At 34.6% G+C, this 16,218-nt stretch overlaps 1 protein-coding gene across 3 annotated transcripts in view; it reads right to left on the reverse strand.

Annotated features, from left to right (window-relative positions):
• Positions 1 to 1,611: 1,611 nt before the first annotated feature.
• The window catches only part of flfl (serine/threonine-protein phosphatase 4 regulatory subunit 3 flfl), a 98,902-nt gene continuing 84,295 nt past the window's right edge, over positions 1,612 to 16,218 (reverse strand). For all 3 annotated transcript variants that reach the window (XM_089092381.1, XM_089092379.1, XM_089092380.1), the window contains exons 12-16: positions 14,127 to 14,296; positions 10,612 to 10,754; positions 9,188 to 9,348; positions 5,825 to 5,949; positions 1,612 to 3,026 (exon numbers count right to left, since the gene is read on the reverse strand). In XM_089092381.1, coding sequence (XP_088948507.1) covers positions 2,943 to 3,026; positions 5,825 to 5,949; positions 9,188 to 9,348; positions 10,612 to 10,754; positions 14,127 to 14,296 — 683 coding nt within the window. In that variant the 3' untranslated portion in view covers positions 1,612 to 2,942. The remainder of the gene's footprint in view (positions 3,027 to 5,824; positions 5,950 to 9,187; positions 9,349 to 10,611; positions 10,755 to 14,126; positions 14,297 to 16,218) is intronic.

Below are 16,218 nucleotides of genomic sequence, written 5' to 3' on the forward strand. Positions count from 1 at the left end.
TTTCCCTGTTGTTCTACTTATTTGTTTAGGATAAATCTTGCTTTGATTTTATAGAAAGGTTCGCACCCCCACCCTTTTACTCCCTAATTGCTGCAGTACGACTGCTCGTAACTTGAATAGAATAACCACAAAGCCAAAACAAAGAAGAAAATCACACATAAGGGGTATTCTCGTTTATGAATTGTGGTATAAAAGCCCACAATTCATTGGGTTTACACAAGCAACTCTAAAATTATCGGGTTATATTTCCTACACAATATAAGTACACAGTAATTATTTTGATTTGTACAAAGTTTATATTATTCTTTTTTTTTACAATGGTGAACAAAAAATGTCCGTAAAACAATAAGGTTAGCAAAAAAATGAGCTCAAATTTAGCTCGGCCCATGGTATAATAACGTACCATTCATCCGTAATTTCAATTTACGCAATAACATTACCCATACAAACATCATTCTATCCCTAACGAGAACAGAACAACTGAGAATAGATTGCACAGTGATTTGAAATAACCAAGTTATTTCCTCTAGTTTTATGAGGCAAGAGAACTACAAAAGGCAGAAGAAAGGAAGAATATATTATGAATCGGACCGAGCTTAGACGACTGTCATAAGCAAGCGTAAGCTGACATTCAGATTTATATACTTTACAAAGCGGAAAAAACATGTCCAATTTTGTGTTTTTAATCTTTTCTGCATTATAAATGGACCTTTTAGAGCACAATCTGGCCAAGCTCACTCTTTACCCTTATTTTTTTAGTGTTAAAGCTCTTGACTTCAAATTAGCCATTACAGTTATTCTCTAAATTTAAGTTTAAAAAGAAACTGTTCGCCATCAAGCATTTGACCAATTTTTTGAAGCGAATTAGATTAAGTTCGTTCTAATCAACTTGAAATCTGTCGTCAAGATCAACTTTTAAAAGATCATTCTTAAATAATAAAGCTAGAATCCTGCTTAGAAGGATCACTGAAATACAAGATATATTTTAAAATTACAATAAATGGCTTCACTAAAATGCCAAACGTTGCTGAAGCTTACGTTTGTTCAAGATAAAGTTTTCAGGTTTGAGAGGGCAGTTGAAGTCAACCGATCTTATTCAAGATCACATTTTAGTCAAAAATAATTTAAATAACTACCGGATCGTTAACAATTTGTACGACAATTCTTTCCATTTCCAATTACCCAAAAACAAATTTCATGGAGGTTCTAATTTATTATTTCAGAATATTTTGTTCTACTTTAGCGAACGCTTTTTTTTTAGAAGAAGGTAATAACTAACAGTTTCTTTTTATATCAATTTTATGTAGTTTTATCATTTTCTGCTTCTTCTTGAAGGTCACCACAAACTTCAGTTACATATTCGAATTTATGAAAACTTCTACATGAAAGGAAGAACTTTTGAAGTTGTAAGCTTATTTTCTCTTATTTAAAGTTAAGGGCCAGACATATATAGCGTTTTCCAGGCTAAAAGCGACGTATTTTACAAAAAAGAATCTTTCCTTTTTTTGTGTTTTAAAGTTCAACTCAGTAAAACTGTATGGTCCCACACAGAACTTGTCTACAGAACTCAAGAGTTTTAGAGTTTAGCCCAATCTCATTCCAAATGCTTGATAATGACTTACTTGATCTACCGTTTTTTATTCAAGTATCCATGCTTTAAATTTAAAGTAGTTGCCAATAAAACAATAGTTTTCGTATGGAAAAACCCGCTAGCAGAGATACAGTCTTAAAACGCTGGAAGAAAACGCCAACATTTGTCTAGCCTAAGCTCTTATTTAGTATTGTACAATTAGCATTGACACAGAAGCCAATCATACAAACTCAAAAAAAAAAAACAAGTAAAGCAAGATAAAAGTAAAATATGGCCAGTTAACTGTGAGGTACTACTACTTGAAACTACCCAATATCCACAGGATATTCCTATTTTATAAAAAGAAAAGTATATATTTTTCATTTTTTACCAAATTTTACTTGGTTTTGTCCATATTTGCTTTGCTAGGTTACAATTCAGCCAGACCTATTCTATGTCCGAAAAAGGAGCAAGGGTTCTACCTAATGCCAAATCTTATTTCCTAACCAAAGTTGACGCATACCATCCAAACAACAACTTTCATCTTTTATTATAGGTTACACAGTGGTTATTTGGAAAATTTCAAATGGCTATTCTCAAAAATAATAGTTCCGGACAAAGTATGGTTTCAATCGTAACTCATCTGGAGGTATTATACTATCAATCGAATGTAGCAAAATATCTGCTGATCAATCTAACATAAGGCCAGGCTTAAAGCGAAGTTGAAATTAGCTATGAGTTAAAGACGATAATAAATAATGTAAAAATAAGTAACGTAACCAATTGAAAGGTAAATAAGGGTAAACATTCTCTTTAAATATTTAGCTTATTACTAATTAAAACAGTCTGAAACAAAATACTTGGTACCCAATTTGAAAATTAGAATAAGAAGATAATTTTTGCTAAAAATTGGAATATGAGTCCTTTTTTAAACTGATAGTCACTTTCAGTACAAAACACTAATATCCACTGATATAAAACTGACACAAAAAGAAAAACATGCGCTGTTAACCAAACACACATAGATGTGTACACCTTACTTCAATGCATCATGCTTGAATTGTACTTGGAAATGGACCAGAGTGCAATAAATCTTGATTTTTCTTAACTTCACTGTATTGTTTCAGTCCTTGGTAGAATTAGAATGATGCATTCATATGATCTAAATAAAACTAGCACCACATAGATTTGAGTGCAAAGCGTGGAGTTGGTAAACGTAATTGCAGATAACCTAATCCTCTTTTTTTTTCTCTTTCTGGTAATAAAAAACGGATCCACAGCGGAAGAAAAAACTATGGCAATCGAAATTCTCTACGTCTTTGCACTACTTAATGAGTCACGGCATCTTTATCAGACGCGATAACTTAAGTTTCTAGGAGATTTTGGGACGCTTCGTTTCACTTTCAGTACTTTCGTTCTCTTCCTCATCTGAATCACCTTCGTAGTCAACGAGGCCCTAGCAAAACAAAGAACATGAGCAGGGATATTAGTTGTCGCTGAACTTCAATTCACAAATAATTGCAACAAAAACAAGCAACTGGGACTGGGATACAGAAAAAAAGAAATAACTTCAAATTAAACTTTGCCGAATCCATGTATTGTCAAAGATGAGACAATATAGCGTATGCTAAAGCGAGTATTTTCTATATGAACAGCAACCAATATACAAATGCGCAAGAGGAGCCTCCATCCCTCCCCTCCCCCCAAAAAAACCTTGAATGTTTCTATTTCGGGGGGGGGGGAGGCACTAGAGTATAATCTGAGGATATTAGAATGGGTAAGGTTGGCTTTTTGTATGTGTTAAATTCTTATTTAATACTCAGGGGTGGGGGTCATAGAGCCAAGATGGGTTTTATACCTGATAAAGGGTATACACTAAAAGCAAAGACGGATTTAGCACACAATATTTCAGACTTAAACTAAAGGCTTTGAAGGGGAGCACACTTAAACCACATGGAGGAAATACAGTCATCTAACCTGGGATATATTTACCACGCGCAAGAAAGAAGAGCATAGAAACAGACATCTTTATTCTAATATTTGCCTTGACTTGAAGAAAATATGTTGAACACTATCTGCATAATGTAATTAATAATGACAGTGTAACCCATCACCCCAGCAATACTTTGATCCCCTATTAAAGACATAATAATATTCACATTTATTAGTCATATTAATAGAAATTGCTGGTCATACTCAGGCATTGCCCCAGGTTTAAACCTTGAAGGGCCCCTTGACTCTCGAAACTATGCGCACTCCCCTTAATAGTCACCGTCTAACATACTCTGAAAACCAGCTACCTGAAACCCCTAACTTCCTATAAAACCAAATTTTGACAAGTTTTATTTTTAAATTAACTAACACAAAAAAAGTTAAATGATAGGTTTGCTGTGGCTAATACCTTTTTACAATTTCTATTCAAGTTTGCTATCAATAATGTGATTGCAGATGATTGAAAGTCATATAATTGCATCATTCTCCCGCTGAGCGAGTTTTAAAGCTAACAGTTTTAATAAATTGATACCACAAATTGCACACAAAAATCCAAGTGGTGCTTGTTCGGCGCCCACGTTTAAATACTACTTTTCATCATTTTTATTATCTGCACTCAAGCCAGTGATAAATTTTTATCACTAACTGCTTTCATCCTTAAAATGGAGTTTCGAGCTTTACAATCATAGGCATGGGTGTGCCTCAAAAGCGAGTGCAAAGCTGAGTTTTAGCAAAAGGGAAGGAACAGTCCCTATTCGCCCCTACACGCTTAAAAGACATCTTGACATTGCTTTCAAGTCATTTAAAAAAAAAAAATTTGGGCAGCACGATTGCCTTACAACTATTACTGATTTAAGTTAGTAACAATCAACAGAGACATAGCGAAAAAAAAGCATTTGAGCTATGGGATTAACTAATTCTTTGGTTACTTAAAATACAAAAGTTGCAGGCGTTTACTTAAATTTTGTTTTTCTTTAAAGAAACAGATTTCTGTGACGCATTGACTACAATGGTAGCTGAGTTTCCCAAACCAGATGCAGAGTTACAATCTGGTAAACTATCAGGGATATAAACAATATCCCACAATCTTAATGAAAGTGAAAGCATATCTCTACATGTCACACGGGAGCACCGATGGTAGATGCGATTTTTCCCTAGTCAGGATAGATTTTTACTCAGGAAAAATCTTCGGTTGAAGTGAAAATGCTCTACGCCAGACTGATAATCTCTGTGTTCTTGTAAGTTTTAAAACAATCCAGGTAGTTCCTCTTGTCAAAGATTTATTGTCTTTGAGGTGGAATGCTTACCAGAGTTAAAAACTGCTTCGTGCACTAGACATGGAGGGGAGGAGCCCAACAGTAAACAAGTAAAAGAAAACAAAGCAAGAAAAAAAGCGGAAAAATAGAAGATATTGTTCGAGAAAAGGACCTTTGAATACCTGCGAGAAAATCTATTCCAAAAGAATTCAGTCGAAAGGGAAGTGAAAGTAGTGAAAAGGATTTTTCAAGGAATCAAAGAGAGGCGGAAAAGGTTATAGATTCTAAAGAGACAGTAGAAATAAGCCTCGCTCAAAATGACTGAAGCTTTGAGTTGAAAAATACGAAAAGATGGGGCAATAAGAGAAAATGAGCAGATTCAGGACAGATTCATCAAGCAGAAATTGACCTTAATTATTACGGCCATCCCTTTCTCATGATTGATTTTGGCATGATGCAAGCCAAACTTGGTGCTCTTCTCACAAAATAAAGTTTGTTTTTGTTTCTTACTAAGGCATTGTATTAAAGCACAAGAAACTATTAATATGGAATCTTACTGTGCAGAGAAGCGAAAAAAGACTAACGACTGTAGTTTGTTTGCAACTAAAAGTAAAAAAAAAAAAAAATCAAGACAAAGCACTTTTTCCTATATGGCGAAGTGCACTATGAAAACTTAACAAATCGCCTAGAAATTATTCTCACGTTTCCTCTATTTCCTTTGCTGAATCTACTTTTTGTATTTTTGTTTGACAAATATAGAAAAACAAAAGACCACACTGACATTTCGACTACTTTTTTTCTAAAGCTCAAGTCAATTTTAAGTGTGGATAATTCTAAGTTAAGTGTGAATAATTCTGAATAGATTTTGAGCCAAATGCAAATCATCAAGACTGTGTTGAAGTTTTGTCAATTTTTTTTTTTTTTTGCTCTTCTTCTCAAGAAAAAAGTAAGAAAAAAAAAAGTAAAAACAGCAACAAAACTACAAAGCAGAAAAAACATAGTCTACCTTTTTTAGGGAGTTCTTTGGTTCTTGTGCAACACCAGATAAAGTGGATGGGTTATTATTGCTTAAAGCCGTAAGCAAGGCGCTCCCCGATTTCGGGGAGTTGGATGGGGTTAAAGGTTTGCGACCTAGAAATAAAAAAATATTCTTATCATTCACAGCAACATTATCAAGATAAAATCAATAAATACACATAACTAAATAAGCTTTAAATTTGTTAATTCCTAAGGGAGAAAGTCGATATATAGAATAAAAAACTGTATAATGACGTCAAAGTAGTAATCGGTCAGATAAATTTACTTTATCGAGTTTTAGGGCTATATATACATCACCTACTGAATGCAGTTGTGGACCAGTAGCCTTGTGTGCAAGATCGGGAGTATAGGACTGAATGAAAAGGCTTTACGACAGGAGATTCACTTCTCAATTTTATCGTGGACAAGGGAAATCCAGAGCATGGGATTTGTCGGAGTAAGGGATCGTTTTCCTGGGAATGATGAATTGTCTCTTTCAGTCCGTTTTAAGGGATTAATTCTTAATAGACTCAGTTGATTTGCTTAGCAGGGCTTAGTTCTCGTGATAACGTTTTGCCACAAGAAGAATTTAAATATATTTAGTTGTTTGTTTGTTTTATGACAATTTCTGGTATTTATTTTATTATGTTCAGTAATCTTTATGTACAAGATTTTATTATATTCAGGAAACTTTTTTTTATACTTTTACCTTGGAGCTATTTGGTGCCCTTTGCTTTCATTTAGATGAAAATTGTGATTTCGATTTTCTGATTCAATGTAATTTTTTTAAACGGTCTTATTCCATGTCAAATAAACAATATTTGACAAGGAATGTTACTGCTTTACTCCGCTGCTATGAATGAAGAAGAAAGAGGTACTTTGTCGTTCTGATTTCTCCATTTTCTAAACATAATATGCACTGAGCAATCATCCACACATTCAGCATGTAGGTTTGTAAATTTTAATACTAAACGTTCCAATTTTCAACTTTTTTTTTCAATGGCAAAGGGTGATACCGCTCTATATGTGTGATGAAGGGACTTGACTTACTTGACTTAAGTCCCATCCATCCTCAAAGGCTGTTTTGAGGTCTCTTCATTCACTATGTTATTGATGTTGCGTCTGAATGAGCATCTATCTTCAGAGAGGCGTAGAAGTTACGACAGGTTGAGTGTAGAGAAGTTGTCTTTCCATCTCTTCGGGGGCGGACCTTTGGGGCGAGAACCATGCACGCAACCATGGAATACTTTTTTGAAGACGGGAATTTTCCATACGCTGGATGTGGCCTAGCCACCTAAGTTGTTGCAGAGACCCTGTCCAGGTACGTAATGCCCGCAATACGGCGAAGTGACTTTGTTTCGAATGCGGCTAGGCGACGTTGGTCATCTGTTTTGAGGGTCCATGATTCACAAGCGTAAATGGCAATGAAGACAATGAGTGTGTTGAAGAGTCTTGTTTTCAGCAGTGTCGACAAATTCTTGTTCCACCAGATCGGCATCAAGGCTTTAAAGCTAGAGTTGGCAAGCGCCAGGCGACTCCTAATATCCTTCGAGTGGTTGTTATCGGACGTTATAAGGCTACCAAGGTAGGTGAAGGGATAAACACAACAAAATGCAAATTTTACCAAAGAACAAAAAACAATTTTTACAGCTATTTTTCTAAAAGACGCAGTATACCTAACATACTTATGCATGTATATGTGCGATAAAGGGACAAGCACGACAAAATGCAAATTTTGAAGAACAAAAAACCGTATTGACACGTTTTTTTCCTCATAAGGCCATAACGACAATTACTGTCATAACGGTCCAATTACTTGCCCGGAAAATGTACGAGGATATAACTTGCTTTTTTGTCATTTATTCTCTTAGCCCGCATGGACATGGGAAGATATAAAATCCTAATGGCAGAATACAGATCAAAATTTGACAAATAATCTCACATAATTCTTTTCAATAACTGCAGCCACAGAAGCCTGGGATTAATCGAAAATTGTGTTTTGTAAAATATAAGTAACTAGAAATATTTCAAACTTCTTTCTTAACAAAACAAGTAGAATTTTTTTATGGGAGGGGGGAGGGGATAGAGAATTTGAGCTGCTTAAAACAAATACCATTAAACAGAGATGTAAATTATTCGTAATGCTTCCAAAGGTCACAAACTCCGACGAAAAAAGAAAAAAGCTACCACATTCTATGAGCCATGAATGTGGCCGATAAGATGCTTTGAAGAGTACAGGTCCGCATTGTCAATAGTTTCTGGGGAGCATTAGAAATAAGGATTAAAATTGAAAGCCCGAGAATTGGAAACGCTTATTTACGCCTAATTTTTTTAACAGAAGAAAATTTCTCTACGCATATATTAGGTCTTAAAATTCCGTCCCATCCATGCGAAATCGCACATATGACCAGAAATCCGAATTCAAAGCGAAAAAAAAAACTGTTTTAATGCTCTTTTTCTAAAGGGTAAAATGTGGTCATATCTTTTTTCTTGAGGTCATAGCAGTACATGTCAAATTTTCTGATACAATTCTGGAAAAGAATTAATGAAATTAGTTCATTAGCTTATTATCTTTATTCTTAATGTTTAAATCCAATCAAGTAATGGTATAACGCTTTTGGTATAATGCTTTTCATGTTTTAATCCTCTTTATGAGCCTTTTTGAAAGTATTAATTTCTAAAGGGCGTAATGTGGTCAATTTTTTTTTTCTTGAGGTCATAGCAGAAAATGTCAATTTTTTTATACAATTCTGGAAAAGAATTAATGGGTCAAAAATATACTGGGTGATATTTATTACGGTTTTACGAGTCGAACAAACATTTCAGGGAGAGGGTGGGGGGTCAAACTCCTACCCCCTCCCCCCTGGATACGGCCTTGTTTGACACTTTCAGTTATAATAAATTTGCCAAAAAAGATCTAGGATGTTGAGTGATTGTTAGTAGTCACATCCACTTATACCTGTGTATACTTGTGAGTATCCTCGGAGATTAAGATCCAAACCTCACCAGGACTTCATAAATTAACTTGGCATTGAAACCTGACCTAGAAAAATCACATAGTTCAATTTTCCATTTTGGGCCAGCTGTCCCTTAGGGGATGGGGATGGAGCAACTGCCAGACCACCTTTTTAAGAGTTAAATACTTTTCAAGTCAGATGTCGGCAAGGCTTGTGAAAATTGTATATCTAGTCCCTATTAAGTATGTTTCAAGCCTAGCAAATGGCCCTAGGGAGAGTGCAAAGATTATACAAAAATCAACAAAAATAGTTTACAGCTTGCACTGTGTATTTCCTCCCTGCCTATAGAGTCCTAAAATCTTCTGAATTTTATGCTAAGAGGCCGAAAAAAATACCTTCTTCAGAAACAGGACTGAGAATGGTCTGCACAGTTGGTCCTGGGCCAATAGGTTCTTCTTCAAGGTCGTCATCTGTGGCAAACCATAATTCCTCATCTTCTTCTGGTTGCCGAGGATCACGTTTAAACCTCGAGGGTCGTAAGATAGGCGGAACACCACTTGGAAGAAAGAAAAAGTGATCCTTTATAGGTTCGCAATGTCAAAATTTTAGGTAAAAGAAGCATTATCTCTTGCCTCGATTTATTGTTCAGTGTGCTTACCACACATAACCTACTTTGCCGGTGCATCCCACATGCTGTCAGTGAAAGACACTGAAAACGTCAAAAAATGCTACTATAAATTTGCAAAATTTTTACTAGGCATACACAAACGTTATAGAAATTCCCGCCTTCAAAAATATGGTCTTAAAGAGCCATCCAAAAAATGGTCTAGCATTCGAAATAATTCAGTGCTATAAGTTAAATTAGATAGACGACGTTTCTCACCTGCATTTATTTGAGTGTCGTGAATAACAACGAGTGTTGTATCTTTATCTTTTTGAAGCTGATTTCTTTTTCTTTTCTTTTTTCTTTCTGTAGTGCTCCATTATAATTTTTTTTGTAGATGGTGGGTGAATAAATGTTATTATTGTTACTATTACATACTTTTTCGGAGAGGGATCTATAATTCATGAAAATATGTGACGGTTAATCCAAATGGTTGTAATTTTTTTAAGGGTTCTTTGGACCTGATCCATTACAACTAAACAGGCGTACAACCCAACCCATGTAACCCTAGATTACCAGCAGAACATTTTGAGACATGAATTCAACCAAATCAACACAGAAAAACTAAGTGAGAGAAGCAAGAACGGCAAAAGAAATCGCTTTTTAATCTCAAAATTTTTAATCTTGATAACCAGTTTCACATTTGCTGTTTATTAACTTGTAACTTTAGTCTAAAAAACTTAAGTTTTTTTAGGATGTGATTGAAGAACAAAGATGTGTTTTGCAATGAACAATCGGATGTGGATTAGTAGTTGGTGTGATCCATCTTATAGAAATTGATTTACTAAATCGTTTTCAAATAAACAGTGAGGCGAAGTAAATCTAAAAACAGAGGCGAAGTTAGATAATCCAAAATCATCCAATAAAATTTGATTTTCTTTTTCAATAAAAATGCACGCTTTTTGATAGCTGTAGATAATATTTTTTTCACAATAAGGCTTTCCCAGAAAGGAAATCTGGATAAAACCAGTTATTAGTTAACAACCAAAAACTTCAAGATAGTGACAGTGACAGACAGTCAATGACGGTGGGATAACATAAGAGCCATACAGTTCTAGAATTAAAGAGAGATAGTGAGGACACAGCTAGAAAACTAGAGGGAGTGAAAGAGAGGGCGAAAAAGAGAGGAGAGAGAGGGGGGGGGCAAGGACTTACCCATCCAGAGATCTATCTTTGAGTCTATCTTGATGTTGTTCGTATTTCGTCCTTAAGGCTCTGAATGTTTGAACATAATTCACTGATTCCAGTTGCTTTCCAAATGTATCTACGACGTACGTACACAACGATTTAATGTCCTCCTAGCAAAAAAATAACGGATGATATATTATTTCTTCGATTTAAGGAGCTTTACTTATCAAAGTAAAAAGCAACTTGATAAAAAAAAATGCAAAGAAACTCAAAACTTGGGCTTATAAAGGACAATAGAAATATAAAATAATATTCATAACATAAAACATCATAACGATTTTTAGAAATGCAGCACTGAGATGTTTTAGAAAACTATCGATAGATGTACAAAGAGAGGCTGTAGAAAATTACCCAGGAAATAGTTTTTAAAGTCCCTTGTCAACACAAATGAAAGTTATTTTTGATCCCTTCACCAACTACCGCAAGGAGAAAAAACTGCTAACAAAGAAAGTACTCAATTTACCCTTTTCTATTTAAAAAGTACAGCACAGCTTCTCTACTTTGTTCCATGCTCCTCATCAATTCCATAAAATCAAAATTGGTTCATGAATCAATCAAGACAGAATCAGAGCCTTACTAATAATAATACAGTTTTAACATAATTCATAGCACACAGACGCTATAAAAGTACTTTACTTAAGGACATTCCTTTATCTGGTTATAAATCGAATATATGCACTGAATATTCTTTCAGAGTCAACAAATAACTTAGATTGGATACCCCCCTCCCTCCCAAGGAAACCCGTTCCGAATAGTTGTCCGGTGTCAAAAATGCTACTTCTCAAGCGTTACGTCCTATATGTGTCCATATGAAGGTAATAAGGTTACAACAAATATGTTTGTTTTATCGGCTAGAAAGATGGCGGCACAAATATAGAATATACCTCAAAGATAGTACCTGAGTATAGTGTGATTGAGTATTGAGTTAATTGTATTCTTTTATTGTGGGAGAGGCATGAGTTATCTAGCAGGAGCATTCCCTTTCTAAGCTAACTATAATACAACAGCATTCTTACTTTGTTCATATTAGTATAACTTCACTGAAAATTTTTATAGACACCTTTAATTAAATCTAAGTTCCAATGATTCTTGGCTAAATTCTTTAGAACATTCATTTCCTTCCATCCATTTTGCCCACATCGCTCGCCATTTTATTTATTTTACAACCTCGGGAGGTAATTTTTAGCATAAACTTTATTAAAAGCTAGACAGGTCAGGTTATACTATTAAATTTTCGCGTGAACATTCTAAAAGCTAGATATGCTGAAAATTACTGAAAAAATGTGAACTTTCAAACCAATTTTAACCAGCTAAACAGAGTCACACTTCAAAGCATTTTCACAGCAACATTAAATGGAGATAAGCGATTCTGTGTATACGAGTACAGAGAAATTTCCAATATCAAGCTTGATTAGTCGTTACAAGCAGTGGCAATTATTCGCCAAAATGTATGGAAAAGGTATTTCTGTTTTCTCCGATTCTTTTAACGAAAAATGCCAAAGCATAGCTTTTTTTCTAATCTAAAGGGGGCGATTGCCACCACCCCTTTCCCTAATTGGCACTTCTTGCTACAATTTAAAAAATATTTAAATCCATGTGTCATGACATAAGTTTTAGCTGTATACCTAAAATTATATAATTACGATTTATAATAAGCATGTAAGATTTTATTCAGTTGTGCTAGCCCTGTTTAACATAGACTTTCCTCACTTCAAGAATTTTCCGGTCTTATTTAAATCTAACTAACGAGGTACATCTGTATTACATCGCACCCTTTCTTGTACAAAACAAGAATAAAACAAAAAGCAATCACTATTAGAAACAATTAAAATGCCGTGTGTTACAAGTACCTTTTTAGTAGTCCTAGAAGCATGAAATAATTGGTTTGTTTTTATCAAAGTAACCAGAACAGAGTATTGAGGAATGTTTAGTTTTTTTATTATTTATTACGGTGACTCCAGTAGCAACTCGTCAATGAAATTATGTATGTATAGACTTAAATTATCAGCATTGGTTGTGTAGTTAGTTAGTGCTTATAACGAGTTTTAAGGAATTTTTTATTCCTGGCACGCCCCTAAGACAACCTGTGTTTGCAAGTTCATAGGCAGACCAGAATATATATATATATATATATATATATATATATATATATATATATATATATATATATATATATATATATATATATATATATACCGTTGCCCATGCATATACTAATTACCTTTAAAAAAAATAATTCAGCAGAAAACAACTAAATATGTAGCATAATGTAATCGAGAATTCTTCCTTCATCGGAAACGCATAACACTCATTTTTCACTTTCTTACAAAGAACAAAATATAAACACGGCTCAGATTATATTACGATTATTTAGAAACTCTTTTTGAGGAAACATTCCTGTGTAACTTTAAACCATGTTATCTAGTGATGAATCATTTTACGAAATGTCTGAAGTAGAGTTGATAATATTGAAAGGTTGAATAAATGTTGTACCAAACAACCCCACACTGGAATCATTTCCTATACTCTTACACGATTTACTTCGTTAATCGAAACAAAAACACGTATTACTTAGCCCAGTATTCCTTAACTTAGCATTGCAGTTGGCGTCCAATTAAAAAAGCCAAATATAGGCTATATTCCATAGTACTAAATTTAGTAACTACTTTTTGTAGTTACTTTTTTTGTAGCGTAACTACTCAAAAAGTGATGCTTTACGAAGCTCCTACCAATCACCACGTTGAAGAGAGGGCGCCAGATATATTATATTCTCAAATCTCCCATTATAAGCATGAATGTGTCCAATTTTCTTAAGCCAATCCAACTGATAATTAAATAATTAAATCCAATGAACGTTTTCAATCCTTATAAAAATGAAGTAATGACGATTACAGCGCTTGCAAGCACAATAATATGGAATTTTCAAGTGTGAAAAATATTTTGTGACAGCAGCCATAGATAACACGCTATATTGAAGTCTTGTTTGAGACAACAATTTCAACTAAAAATTAGACGCATTAAGAGCTACGGGAAACGTTCCTATCTTCACTAATTTTTAATTATCTGGGCGATCAATCGGTTTCATAAATAGTCTTGATTAAACCAACCCTCAAATACTAAAACATTGATGAACATCTATGTACACTTTTAAAAACTATATTGAGGATAAATAAAAGTTCAAATAGTGACAAAATTCTTTTAATAGACAGTGTTTCACAGACAGTGATAGAAATTCACAGAAAATTACCAGATATTTCGGTCACATATGCAGTAACCGTCATCAGTAGTAAAACTGTCACTGCATAACGGGCACTGCATATGTGACCGAAATATCTGGTATTTTTTTGTGAATTTTTATCACTGTTTATGAAACACTGTCTATTAAAAGGATTTTATCCTTATTTGAACTTTTATTTATCGTCATGAAAAGGCAGTGTGGTCTCCGAAATTATCTAAACTATATTGAGAGAAAAAGTATTTACCAATCTTATAAACTCAAACAATTCGATGATGGCTGAATCTAAAAGATTATATCTCCCTTGGTTTCTAAAAAACGCATCCACAACGGGAGCTATCAAGTTCCCTTTGATCAGGTACCGATTGTAAAACTCATCTTTTAAAGCAATTATCTTCCGTAAAAACCTAAGGGCACCTAAAAAGAAAAAAAAAATCAAGTTAAAAGAGATGATACTACTCTTTCTACTACTAAGGAATCGTCAGACACAAAGCCCTGTCAGTCTCTTGGCTATATTTAAATTGAGCGTCACCCCTCGTCAAAAGAAGGCCATAGAGCAGGCAGGTTTGAACCGCAGCGTCCAGGGTTTCCAGACGCAGCTTCATCTACTGCGATATCACAAATTTGTGCCAAAAAAGCAATCAGAACTTTTCGTACGCAAAACCTATTTTTTTCATTTTTTTATGTTATTGCACAAATACCCTCATATTTCAATAATTTAACTCCATGCTGAAAGAAGTTAATATCTCATAACTATTGGCCAAAGAATACCGTAAGTTGTATCCAATTAACTTCTTTTCAGTTTCGGCCCATATTATCTCACCAAAGTGAAAACAGGAGTGTCTATTTCAATTCAAGCCGTAAGAATAACAACTCTGGACAGAACTTCAACCAACAGAGAAGACGTAGATTAAAAAGTAAACATCTTTAAAATGTCATATTTATTCTGATTGGTTAAAATTCCTAGACAAGCTGTGGCTCTTACAACTTGAATAGCATTATTACTATACTAAGGCCAGACCCACAAAACCGAGTCGACAGCCATACCGCAAAAATCCATTGCCTCCAAACTTTGAACAGCAACAATAAACGCATAAGAACGCCGCGTTACTCCATTCAAAAAAATACATACCAAATCGTGAAGCAAACAAGGGACTATTCGCCTTTATCCCTGATATCAGACACTAGTTTCCAAACCAGTCATTCCTCTTTTTTCTATTTATCTCAAACCCTGACTTTTTTTTTCACAAACTTGACAGATGACGAGACGTAGAAAAAAAATTAGACAATACTAGTTTCGTTTGATGACTAAATTGGATGACTACTAAATCGACCAAATTTAATTGACGAGACTGAAAAGATAAGACAGGCGAACACTAATCCAATTTGCAAGAATTCCTTTTAAACTTACTTTGGATAGCATCAAATTCAAGTGTACCTCAATATATTCTCTTTAATCAGAAAAAGGTGTTTAAGCTCCCCTACAGCAGTGGATTTCTAGACATGAACTCTTCTTTTTAGCAATATTCCGACTGGTTCTTTAACGTATTCTATTTATGTCCAGCAGTAAAGCTGGCCTAAGGAATTGTACGTGCAGTACTCAAACACATTAGGAAAAAAAAAACGACAACCCCCCCCCCCTACTCCTCTAATGACCGGTAAAGCAAGGCCATAGCAGATTTAGAATTACTTTTCTCATTTATTTTCATCGGAGAAATTGATTTAATAACTAAAGGGCTCATGCTGGTTCAGTTCAATATTGCCGTGATTTAAGTGTTTGTGATAAGAATTAATCTAAATGCATGCCCTTTAGTATCTATAGCAATTGTCAATTCTTCATGTTACCTATACAATTAGCATTCAACCAAGCAAGTTCGAAACTTTACCAGTGCTGAATTCCGTGCCAAGTACACTGTGACGTAATCTATTGGATAAGCAAGCTAATTATTGGATAAGCAAACTAACCGCTGGTGGACGTGATTTATTGCAAGGCACTTTTGGAAAACGGTGGGATTTAATTGCCCCCCTTGCCAGCCAGTAAGTTTTCGTTTACTGCTATTCGTTTTTTAACATAATTTTTTTGAAGGTGTTGAAGGAAAATACAAGAGAGGGCTGAATCGACGGGAATTGCCGCGATTCTGAAAAAATTGTCGCAAATGGACGCGAAATTAAACGAGCTTCAAGATGTTAAAACTAGCGTTTCTGCAATCGAATCGGAACTAGCGTCCCTCAAAACCGAGAATAGAAGCCGTGGTGATGCTGTAAAATCTGAAATTGACCATTTGCGTAACCTATTGTCTGAAGAAAAAAAGAGATCAGAGCAACTAGAAAAAGAGATG

This window comes from Artemia sp. Qi Xiang Cuo, chromosome 7 (genome assembly GCF_049724085.1).
Source record: "Artemia sp. Qi Xiang Cuo chromosome 7, ASM4972408v1, whole genome shotgun sequence".
In the NCBI taxonomy this organism is placed as follows: Eukaryota; Metazoa; Arthropoda; class Branchiopoda; order Anostraca; family Artemiidae; genus Artemia; species Artemia sp. Qi Xiang Cuo.